The sequence below is a fragment of the Propithecus coquereli genome, unplaced genomic scaffold (genome assembly GCF_000956105.1).
Source record: "Propithecus coquereli isolate 6110/MARCELLA unplaced genomic scaffold, Pcoq_1.0 Scaffold2, whole genome shotgun sequence".
NCBI classification, from domain to species: Eukaryota; Metazoa; Chordata; class Mammalia; order Primates; family Indriidae; genus Propithecus; species Propithecus coquereli.
In genome coordinates, this window is record NW_012144966.1 from 5,104,919 (window position 1) to 5,117,591 (window position 12,673).

Sequence of the window (12,673 nt, forward strand, 5' to 3'; positions counted from 1 at the left end):
TTGCTGTTGATTTCTATTAATAGTTTTATTCCATTGTAGTCTAAGAAGATACTCGATATTATTTCAGTTATAAAAAATTTGAGACTTTCTTTTGTGATTTAATATGTTGTATATCCTGGAGAATATTCCATGTGCTGATGGGAAGAATTTATATTCTGCATCTGTTGGATGAAATGTTTTATAAATGACTCTTTAGGTCCATTTGGTCAAAAGTGCAGTTTATTTATTTTTTGTTTTTTTTTATTTCTGTTGAGACAGAGTCTTGCTCTGTTGCCCGTGGTAGAGTGCCGTGGCATCAACCTAGCTCACAGCAGCCTCAAACTCCTGGGCTTAAGCAATCCTCCTGCCTGAGCCTCCCGAGTAGCTGGGACTATACGCACTCACCACCATACCTGGCTATTTTTTGTACTTTTAGTAGAGATGAGGTCTCTCTCTTGCTCAGACTATTCTGAAACTCCTGACCTCAAGCGATCCTCCTGCCTCGGCCTCCCAGAGTGCTAGGATTATAGGCGTGAGCCACTGAGCCTGGCCTAAAAGTGCAGTTTAAATTCAGTGTTTCCTTGTTTTTCTGTCTAGATGATCTGTCCAGTGCCGAGTAGGGTGTTGAAGTCCCCCAACTATTATTGTATTGGAGTCTTACCTTTCCTATTAGATCTATTAATATTGTCTTTATATATCTGGTCACACCACTGTTGGGTGCATATCTATTTAGAACTGTTATATCATCTTCTTAAATTGATACTTTCAGCACTATATAGTGACCCTCTTTGTCTCTTTTTACTGTTTTTGAGTTAACATTTGTTTTATCTGTTGTAAGTTTAGTTATTTCTGCTCATTTTTGGTTTCTGTTTGTATCACCTATTTTTTCCATCACTTTACTTTCAGTCTATATGTGTCTTTACAGGTGAAGTAAGTAGGCAGCATATAGTTAGTTGGTTCATGTTTTCTTATCCATTTAGCCAGTCTGTACTCTAAGTGGAAAATGTAATCTGTTTATATTCTAGATTATTATTTATATGTAAGGACTTATTTCTATCATTATGTTAATTGTTTTCTGGTTGTTTGTGTATCCTTTGTTCCTTTCTCTCTTAATGTTTATCTTTATGGTTTGGTGGTTTTCTGTAGTGGCAACCTTTGAGTCCTTTTTTTTGTTTGTTTGTTCTTTGGAGACAGTGTCTCGCTCTGTCTCTGGGCCTAGAGTGCATTGGCATCATCATAGCCCACTGCCACCCTAAACTCCTGGACTCAAGTGATCTTCTTGCCTCATCCTCCTGAGTAGCTGGGACTACAGGCACGTGCTACCATGCCTGTCTAATTTTTCTATTTTTTGTAGAGACAGGGTCTCTGCTCTTCCTCAGGCTGGTCTTGAACTCCTGGCCTCAAACAATCCTCCCACCTCTGCCTCCCAGAGTGCTAGGATTACAGGTGTGAGCCACTGTGCCCTGCCTTGAGTCCTTTTTCTTACTCATTTGTGTTTTCTTTCTCAGTCAGTTTTATACTTTAATGTGTTTTCATGATGGTGGATATCATCCTTTTGTTTCCAGGTGTAAAACTCCCTTAATGTCTTGTAGGGCTGGTCTAATGGTGATGAATTCCCTTAGTTTTTGTTTTTCGGGGAAGCTATTTCTTCTTTATTTTCGATGGATAAATTTGCTGGGTTTAGTATTCTTGGCTACAAGTTCTGCACCTTCCCCCCAACCCCCAGCACTTTGAATATATTATCCTAATTTTTCCTGACCCGTAACATTTCTGCTGAGAAATCTCCTGTTAGTCTGATGGGTGTTTCCTTACATGTGAATAGATACTTGTTTCTTGCTGTGTTTAGAAATATGTCCTTGTCTTTGACTTTTGATAGTTTGACTATAATGTGCTGGGGAGAAGACCTTTTTGCGTTGTATCTTTTGAAGATTCTCTGAGCTTCCTGTATCTGGATGTCTAAAACTCTTGCTAGACTTGGGAAGTTTTCAGCTATTGTTTAGATAGATTTTCTATGTTATTAAACTTTTCTTCATCTTCTAGGACACCCAGAATTATGATATTTGGTTGCTTTATGGTGTTCCTGTCATGTGGGCTTTCTTTTTTAGTTTTTCTTCCTGTCTCTTTGGTCTGACTGGGTTATTTCAAAAGATCTGTGTTTAAATACTGAAATTCTTTCTTCTGCTTGATCTAATCTATTGTTGAGCTGCTGATTGATTAATTCATTGAATTCTTTATTTCTAGGATTTCTGTTTGGTTCTTTTTTATGATATCTCTTTGGTGAATTTCACATTTATATCTTGAATTGTTTTTCTGATTTCTTTTTATTGTTTATCTTATATCTCCTTGAGTTTATTTAATATTATTATTTTGAGTTCTTTTTCATTCATTTCAAAAATTTCTTTTCCACTGGAATCTGTTGTTGGGGAATTATTCTGTTCCTTTGGAGATGTCATATTTCCTTGTGTGTTCATGTTTCATATGTCCTTTCATTGATATCTGGGTATCAGGTGCAATAGTTACTTCTAAATTTTTGGATTGACTTTCATATGAGAAAATTTTTTTCTGTAACTGTAGCTATGGTGTTGGTTGGGAAGGGGATTTTGATTCTGTATGTGTTCGGTATTACAGTCTCTATATGATTTCTTCACCTGTAAACGCAATCAGTGGTATTTTTGATTTCCTCAGTGGTTTAGGCTGTGGTTGTTAGTGGAGAATGTGGTAAGGTTTTGCTGGGGATAGGACACTGGTGGACTCATTCTTGGGCCCCAGTGGTGGCAGTAATGGACTGAGCATGCCTGTTCTTGACCTTCTAGGTGGCATACATGGGCACCAGTGTTAATGGGTCCAGGTGGGCTTATTCTTGGGTCTCTAGGCAGCTTGCTTGGGTGCCAGTAGTGGCAATGTTAGACTGAATGGATGGACAAGTCCTCAGGCCTCTGAGCAATGTGCATGGTGTGGGCAATGGTAGTAGCCATGGTGGGACAATCCCCAGGCTTCCAGGAGGCTCTCACTGGTGTTAGCGGTTGCTGTGATGGCCTAGGCTGGCCAGTACCAAGGCCCCCAGGGTCATGTGCTAGTGTGTTCTAGCTGTGGTCATGGTAGCAGGCTGGGTTGGTCCATCCTTAGGCCCCCAGAAAGAGTGTCCAGATGCCAGTGTTAGTGGTCATGGGGGGGAAATCCCTAGGCCTCTAGATGGCATGCTTGGGCACTGGCAGCAGGTTTTCTGGGCCTATTCTTAGGCCACTTGGTAATGTGCATGTGTGCCCAGGGTGACTGATGGGGGAGGGTAATCCTCAGGCCCTCAGGTGATGTGTTGGGGCACAGGGGGAGTGGTACCAGGTGGGGCATGTTTCTTTTCAGGTGAGCCCTGATGGAGTGCGTGGGCATAGGCTGTGGTTGGCAAGGCAGGGTAACTCCCCAGGGTGTTCTAGGGTGGCAGCAGTTGTTCTGGGACCATTAGTAGTTCCCCTTGTGGTTTTTATGTGCTCTTGGGGTGACTGATAGGGTGGGATTGTTCCTGTGCCTCCGGGTGACATGTTTGGGCACTTAGTGTAGGTGGTGCCAGGCCAGGTAGGCCTGTCCTCAGTCCCCCTGGTGGTATGCATTGGCACAGGCGTGGCAAGCAGGATGAGGTGATTCCCATCCCCTGGGTGATATGCTTGGGTGGCAGCAGCAGTGGGGGCAAGGCAGGGAAGGTCTTTCCTCAGGGCATGTGCTTGTGCTCTGTGACCCTGCTGCCGGGAGGTTCAGGGTTGGTATATGTAGTATATGTAGTAGGCCACCCCAGGCACGTGGGTTTCAGGCTCTGGGGAGCTCGTGCTTTGGCTCTCTTTTTCCTGCAGGCAGCCTCCTGGTGGTGGTGCACCACCTTTTCCCCAGCATGGAGGACACTGTGTGGGCTAGAGTGCTGGAGACCCTTCCACTCCACTGGATTCAACTGGCATCTTGCCACTGCAGCCCTTTGTGTGGACATGCGAAGATGTCTGTGGGGCTGCAGGGATGTGGAGATGCAGGGGCTGTTGGTACCTGGGGCAGGATGCAGTCTGGTGGAGGCTAGGCTCTCATAATGGTCCCGTGGTGCAGCTCTCTGTGACTCGGGGGGTGCATAGGACCCAGCATGAGTTTCCCTGAAGCTGTGCGGTCCTGTGGACTCTAGGGAGCTCGCTATGCCAGTCTCAGGGATTGCAGGGGTTGAGGGACTCTCCAATGGCTGGGATTACAGGTGTCTGAGGTGAGAATATGGACCACTGGGGAATCTCTCACCTAACCCTCTTCTGCACTGAGGAGCCTCTTCAGGCTCCCATTCGATCTCTGCCGGACTGTCTACCTTACCTTTCTCTCCTTTGATGCCTTTCTCTGCTGAATTCCTATGTTCTCTCTTAGATGTTCTATTCAAAGTGTGTTTATTTACTTGCTATTTTGTTCTTTGTGGAGGAGTCAAATGTCCTATGCTTTCTAGTCAGCCATCTTCAATGACATGACTCTCAAGATATTTTTATTTCTACCTTCCCTTTTTGTGTAATGTTGTGATCCCATTACACAAATACAAAATAGCCATTCATATGGTTGGCTTCCTCATATGATTTAGACCTCTGTAAAAACTGTCTCTTAGGTCTTCTTGAATATCTAATCTAATGTAGCTTCTCAGTCATTGTCTTTCAAGAGCTCTCTGTTATTGTCCTCGTAGCAATTGTCAGTGATATTTTCTTGTGCAATCTTGTTTTGTATGAAATTATCATCAAATATCAATTAATCCGGTTACCTGCAGGCAGAATATAAGCTCCATGAGAGCATTCCCCATTGTTTAAGGATTTTATTACAAGTTCCATTATGTAGACGTGATTGATTAAGTCTTTGGACATTGGTGATTTACTTAATCTCTAGGCCCTCTCCCTTCTCTACAGGTCAGGGATAGGGCTCAAATTTCCAAACTTCTGATCACATGGTTGGTTCCTCTGGCAACCAGCCCCCATGCTAAAGCTATGTAGGGGACCATCAAGATTCACTCCATTAGCATAAACTCTAATGTGGTTGAAAGGGGCTTAAAATATTTTAGTTATTTATGTATTTATTTGCTTACTTATTGGCTTATTTATATATTGGTTTATTTATTGGCTTATAATGAATGACAAAATATGATCCCTCTCATCCTTATCACTCAGCAAATTCCGGGGGTTTTAGGAGCTATTTTCACAGGAAGCTGGAAGGAAGACCAAATTTTTCTTTCTTAATATTTTACAATATCATGCTGCCTTGTAGGATTGTTATAAGGATAAATGAGATCATGCAAAACTCGTCGTTCAATGCCTGGTACAGGTAGCAGTGGGTCTACTGCTGCAACTGTAAACAGTTTCCTTTCCTATCCCTTTCCTCCTCAGCCTTCTTCTCTCCTCTCCCCTCTTTCTTTTATCTGATAGCCTTTGCTTGTATTTCCATTTTCCTAATCTTTCTCTGACATTTTTATTTTTGAGTTCTCTGTATTAGGTCAGCATTCTAGGACTGGGTGGGTTAGGAGTGATCTGGCTGGAAGCAGGAGGACTGGCATTGGTGTAAATGCTTCATGCAGGAGACACACGACAAGCCATGTTCCCTCCTTTCCTGTCCTTTATGTAATGCTGTTGGTTTTCATTTACAGCAAGAATTGAAGATATCGCAGGAAAGTGTGTCTCAATTTACTTTTTTAGGGAAGATAGCTGTGATAGTGCCACTTCAGTGTTAGAAGACCTGGGAAATAGTAATTTCTTAAGGCCAGGCTGATTCTTGGGGTACATTCTGTGCTTTAGGAATGGCATTGATAATTTTAAAGAAAAGAGAAATTTAATCATCAGTAAAGTGTGTAATAGGAGTGCCAAAGCATATTGTGGGGCAAGAAGAGTTCTTGATTATTTACCTATTAGGCTTTTCCTAGAGGTTTAATGGTCATTAGAAAGAAGTACTTGTTACCAGTACTCTGTTGTAAGAGTTTATTTAACATGGTATTCTCCTATAGTTTTAAAAATATTTTTTTCCAGTTAACAGAAGATGAAATTGCAACCATTCTTAAATCTACATTGAAAGGACTAGAATATTTGCACTTTATGAGAAAAATACATAGAGATATAAAAGCTGGAAATATTCTCCTCAATACAGAAGGCCATGCAAAATTGGCAGATTTTGGAGTAGCTGGTCAATTAACCGTAAGTTAACTTCATTTATTTTATCTTTTTGACATTTTGCTTCTCTATTAAAATTTATGCCCTGCTCCTGCTTCCATGCCTTTCCATTAAAAAATTTTTTCTTTTTAAATTTTAATAGATTTAAATGGTACATGTTGAATTTTGTTACATGTGTATATTGTATAGTGGTGGAGTCTGGGCTTTTGGTGTACCCATCACTCAAGTAGTGTACATTGTACCCAGAAGTAATTTTTCATCTCTTACCAAGTTAATTTTAATAATTTTGGGAACGTTTTTGACTTATTTGTTCTGGTTTGATTGTGACTAATGTTTGGTAACTTATTTGGGGGATATGGAAAGAAATGTATAACTTTGTTGTTTCTGTGGAGAAGGAGCTATAATTGAGCCAAATTTGAGTACTATTTAATTTACTGTTTAAGGGACATTGATGAATATGAAAATAGATTTTATCATCAAAATGCTTAGGTGTTCTAAAAGGGAAGCTACATTGATTCATTTCTTAGCTTTTATTGGTTATAGTACTATTGTTAGTAAGTGTCTTTAATGACAGCAGTGGAGATAAGTTACTTGTGGACTCTTGATTATTTCAGAATTCAAAATTTCCAAATATTTCATGTTATAACTCATTGAGATCCTAGCAAAATTGACAATTTCAGGTATAATCTGTGGTATTTGAGGATTTAACATGTTTTTTTAAAGAATATGTTTGGTATACAGATTTCCATTGTGTTTTTGTAGTAGTATTTATATCTGTGTAATGTTATTGCAGGATACAATGGCAAAACGCAATACTGTGATAGGAACTCCATTTTGGATGGCTCCTGAGGTAATTCAAGAAATAGGCTATAACTGTGTGGCTGACATCTGGTCCCTTGGTATTACTTCTATAGAAATGGCTGAAGGAAAACCTCCTTATGCTGATATACATCCAATGAGGGTAAGAAAATTATGATTTGCTAAGAAATGTTGGCCTTATGAGTGTTGCAGTTTTGTAATGTCAGTATAAGTAAATGTAAAGTATTTAATAAATCAAGTAAGTTCATTTGAATTTAGATTCTGTACAAAAAACAGTAATGTTATATGTCAAAAATTAATGACTGTTAACTTCTCTTTCCCCTGCATTCTTAATTGTGAGAAAAGAACTAAAGGCTATATTTATCTCTGTAATCACTGTTTTCCTTCCTCCAAAAATAAACCTGTAACATTTTCCCTTGGTTTTCAACAGAAGAAAGGGTTGGCAAATCCTCTTTGTTTTTCAGTCCATTGTTTTTGCAATGTGATATTGGAAGACTTTGAAGAAACCAATTCTCTTTGTTTCTCCCCTTGATCTTCTTTGGTCTGAGGATAATATTAAGAAATCCTGATTTCTTTTTCTTTTCTTTTCTTCTTTTTTTTTTTTTTTTTTTTTGAGACTGGATCTCTTCCTCTGTTGCCTGGACATGAGGGCAGTGGCGTCATCATAGCTCATTGCAACCTCAAATCCCTGGGCTCAAGTGATCCTCCTGCCTCCTGAGCAGCTGGGACTATAGGCATACACCACCATGCCCAGCTAATTTTTTATTTTTGTAGAGATGGGATATCGCTATGTTGCTTAGGCTAATCTTAAACTCCTGGCTTGAAGTGATCCTCCCACCTAGGCCTCCCAAAGTGCTGGAATCACAGGCATGAGCCACTGCACCCAGCCCAGAAATCCTGATTTCTAATATTGCTATCTATCCATAAGGGAATTAGGCTTATTTTTTTAGTTAATGCTTATTGAGAAAATGGAATTCCTTTTTTGAACACCATTATACTCTTCTGTGATCTCCTTTTCTGGGATAATTTTTGAGTTTGAAGTGTATTGTGTATTTAAGTCTAGCTACCTATGCTTCAGGATTTGTGATGATATAGATTTTAGTTTTATTACTGTGAATCCCAATTCATCATAGTAAGTACATTTATCTTTGTATACTTATTGCCCTCTAGTGGCCATAGTTACTGTTACTATCAATGAGGATCTAGGAATGAAGGAGAAAGAGTTCTGTGTTTGTCTGTAGGAAGGAAAAGATAATACCAGGGTGACTGGAGGATGTAAATAGGAAGGAAAATAATACAGTATTTTAGAATAGCTGAAGAGGAATAAATTGGAATTATATTTGCTATTACAGTGCTATTGTGGGTTAAATTTCGATAATATAGGTTATAGTGTACTATACTAAAAATATTTAAAAACATGTCTGCCGTATTAAAACACTTTAAAGAGAAAATTCTTTGAGTAAGACAGTTGTATACAATTTGTATCATCTTGTATATATATTAATAAATTTCTTTTGCTGAAGCAAAAAATATAAATAGCATCAGTTATTTGAAAATAACATGAAAAATAACAAGGTCAGCTTAAAAACAGGAACACAAATTCTCATTTCTTCTCTGATCATTAGTTATCTGTGGTACTTTTAGTTAGGATGTTTGTAGGGTAATCCCCAAACTTGATGTATTTGAGTTTGAATCAGTGAGGTTTAATAAATTACCCAAGGCAATTTAGCTAAGTTCCAGAGCTAAGATTTAATTTAGGAGTTACATTATTACCATTCTGTTTCCTCCCTGTGTTAATAATCTTATTTTGCCAACCAAGTAGTCCAATACATTAAATTTGACCATGTGCTAATAATCTCTCTAGCAGACAGCAAGCAATTGTAACATGTGGCCCCTTCAAGGATCTTAAAATATTACTTGGAAGTTTGAATTAATTAATATATGATGAAATAATAAAAATATACCAGAAGACAGTGTTTCTCTTAAAAAAAAATATAAATATTGTAATCTTCCTCAGATGCCTTGTTCACTTCTAAATCCTACCAATTTTTCAAGTCCCAACTCAGATTTTAGTTCTATATAGAGCTTTCTTTGATAACCAAAGAAACCAAAGTAGATTAGATAAACCAAAGTAGATTAGATTATCTAGTAAGTAGATAACCAAAGTAGATTTTTCTTTTTCCTCATAATTTGCATGTAGGTAGTTTTTGACTCTAGAGTTCTTTGGACAGTTTAACCAAGTGTTACTTTGTGCATTTCCAAATACAATATAGTTTTAAGCTCCTGTTTAAATGATATCATTATTTAACTTCTTGTATTCATGAACTCTTACAAATTAGAGTATTGAACTACAACTATTGGGAAGCTGTGAATATCATGTAGCAAATATAAGTTTTCCAAACCTTGAATCTTCACTTGAAAGCTCAAACTTTATTGGTAACAAATACTGTCTGTTGTTTTCCTTGAAATGGCAGATTCACTTTGTTCATTTTTAAGAAAATGTCAAATACCCACGTCTGTGTAATTCTAGTTTTTCTGTCAATTATTTTTCAAGTAAAAGTGGTATTTCTCAAAGAAAGAGTTGCAGCTAGTTTAGCTTGTAGCTCAGTACACAAGTGCTTTCTTTTGAGATAATAATTGTTCTTTGATATATGGATAAATATTTTATGCATGTTTCCCACTTTGTCACATAGAATATTCAAAAATATGCATTCAGTGGTGGAAATGTAATATAATTAACAATCTTTACTATTTCTTCAAAGTTTATAGTAGTTTGGTGGTGGTAGTGGGGGGTAGAGTTGGGGGATAAAAGAAAAAGCTGTTCCAGAGAGGGAAAAAATGGTTGTTGGGAGCCCAGCTAAAATCGGTGAGAAACTGTAGTGTTATTCTAGTTTGTGGGCTTTTCTCTAGCAGTGCTCAGCTGTGGAGTAGAGTGCATCATGGCCTTGATATCCAGGGTTTGGGTTTTAATGAATGAGTTTCTTGGAAGAATGGAGCTACAGCAATTTAAAGATGCTGTTGAGAAAGTAGTTCAGGTGGCTACCAATGGGGTACAGTCTGGAGAGGGAAGAGCGAGTATAAGGAAATGGAAGGATCAGGCGTAGGCAATGTTCTCTATTCTTGCTGCATAGCAGTTACCTGGGGAGCTTTGAAAAAATTCTGATGCCTGTGCCCTACCCTAAACCAATTAAATCAGAATCTCTGTCTTTTCAGTGAGGTTAGAGAACAGATAAAGTGGTAGTTAAGGTATGAGAAAGCTGGTGGGATATCAAACTGTGATTAGTGAGTGAAATATTGAAGTTTTCTTTTTAATTAAAAAAATTTTTTTTACTATAAGAACTGTGTGAAATTAATATCTTAAGTTCCATTTTAATGGGTGGACTAGATGAAATGGATATTTGAAGAATTACGTTACTTGTTAAGATGACACAACTTGTCAGTGGAAAAATTGAGATATGAACTCAAACTGGTCTGCATTTTTACCTAGACACCAAAGAAATAATCTTCTGCATTTATAGCCCAACTCTGTGCAAGTGGTGGAGTAGCTAGCAAAAATAAGAAATCTATAAACCATATAATCTCATCATTATTATTTATAATACAAATCCTCTACATTTTCCAAATTGGCAGGAAATATGGACAGATTTTAATTTTTCATGTTTTGTTTCCCACCCATTTTTTTTTTTTTTTGGTAGCAGCATGGACTAATGAGGTAACCAGGAATCTACAAAGTTGTCACAGTGGGATGAGGATATGATTGACATAAAGACCACCACAGAAGATAGAAGCAAAAAATACTAGTTCTTTTAATATAAGTAAAGAATTTTATATAATTTACTGCATGTAAATGGCTGTCTAGAATAAACAAGGTTAGGACATGGCAGGCAAGCTTCCTTACCCTCCCTGTCCAGAGTGGTGTCTAGTCACTGTTGCTATCACCTGATTGGAATGAGGATTCTATCCAGTCTTTCTGAAATTCCCTTTGTCTATTCTCACAGGGATCAGGCCCTTTTTGCTATGCCTGCCCACTAGTTGCACATAATAGGAACACCGCAGAACAGCAGTGTTGACTTCTAGACTGAGTGAATTGGGACTTGGTTTCCTAGTCATTTTCTCAGACACATGTCTTTTACCATGCCCAGGCTCCAGGCCTGATGGGAACCTATTCTTGCTTAGGCTGCCAAAAATTAGGGGCAAAAACAGATGCATTGTGCTAGGATAATTTAGAATGGAGTCGCTCCTTCTTTACTAGCCACAAAGTAATATTCTGTTTGTCACTGATTAAGTTTTTTTAGGACATATATTTAGAGTGTCACAGTCTTAGGGATATGAAGAACTTACGGATGGCATTAAATTAGAAAATGAAAGTGATTGAATTAAATTGGAAATTTGCAGTTAATTGAGAATGAGTCCTTTGAAGGTGTTAAGGCAGAGGTAATTTGTTTTATATGCTTTAGTTTTTCAATTTATCAAAGGTTGATACTTTCTTTTATTGTTCCTAAGGCAGAATAAGAGGTACTTGAAACAGATATTCAAAGGAGGAATTTTTTAATAAAAACTTTTAAAAACACTGAATTTGTTTGATGGCAAGGGGACTAAAGTTTTTAGTTTTGATACAACTTTTTATTTTTTTTTAAAAAGAAACTTGTAGTATATGCAAACCAAATCTTCACTGTGGTAGGTAGTAATAATTATCTTTCTAGTAAAGAGCAATGATGAATTGCACATTTAAAACATATAAAGCCTTTTAGACAGGAGAGGGATGAAAATCTGCTTATAAACTTAAATCCTGCCATTAGATTAAAATTTATAAGTGATGGCAAATGGAAGTAAATCTGCTCAGAATGTTAAGTGAAACCAATTTTTATCAAAACCCAGTTTATTTTAGAAAGTTAAATATGAAATCACCAAATTAATTTTGGTTGGTTAAGTAAATAAAATAGTTAAAACATGTAATTTTGAATTCACATACTAATGTGGAGATTGGTGTTCTGTCTTTCTCAGCCCTTTAGGAAATATAATTTTTTAAAAATCAGGAAATGAGTGAATAGTATCATTTTCCTGAATATCACTGTACCCTTCCCCCAAACACATGTGCTTTATTCCTTAGACATCACTAAGACCAAATTGTTTTTTTTTTTTTTTTAGCACAATTTTGATTTTGTTTTGCTTTGTAAGCTTTTGTGTTTGGTTGTCCATTCCTCAGCATAGTGAAAGGGGTAAAGACAGAACTGTTTGAGTCAGAGTGAGGACAGCAGAAACAGTCCCTGATGATTTCTTGAATCAAGTGAGGAAAAGAAAATAAAAATCCAACTAAGAATTTTACTTCTATACAATATAATACTGAATGTATAACCCTTTTAAAATAAGATATGTAGTACACAAATATGCAGTGTATCTTGGGAAGATTTATGTAAAATGTGAATTAAGGGGCCAATTGGAGGCCCTTAGTTGGTAATTTTCTGGAAATTCAACTTATATAAAGCATGACAATCTCCATTTAAGAGTAAATTAGGAATTATTTTAGACTGCTAAAAAGGTTTCTCTTTGTGTCTTCACACTACCTACTTACAAAGAAAGGAACCCTGTAGATATTTTCAAACATGGAAGAGTTATTTTTGATGAATGATTTTTGAAAATAATGTATCCTTCTATCCTGAAGTACCTTTTGCTTAACCTTGCTATATTTCTATATTTTCCAACTGGCTCCCCACCTCCCCCTC

At 37.4% G+C, this 12,673-nt stretch overlaps 1 protein-coding gene across 2 annotated transcripts in view; it reads left to right on the plus strand.

The window, feature by feature from the left end:
• Nucleotides 1-12,673, plus strand: part of STK3 (serine/threonine kinase 3) — a 280,323-nt gene that overhangs the window by 78,260 nt on the left and 189,390 nt on the right. Inside the window, exons 5-6 of one of the 2 annotated variants that reach the window (XM_012643656.1) lie at nt 5,991-6,155; nt 6,925-7,092. The exons of the other annotated variant lie outside the window; for it this stretch is intronic. Of the exons in view, the coding sequence (XP_012499110.1) occupies nt 5,991-6,155; nt 6,925-7,092 (333 nt within the window). The remainder of the gene's footprint in view (nt 1-5,990; nt 6,156-6,924; nt 7,093-12,673) is intronic. 2 annotated transcript variants of the gene reach the window in all.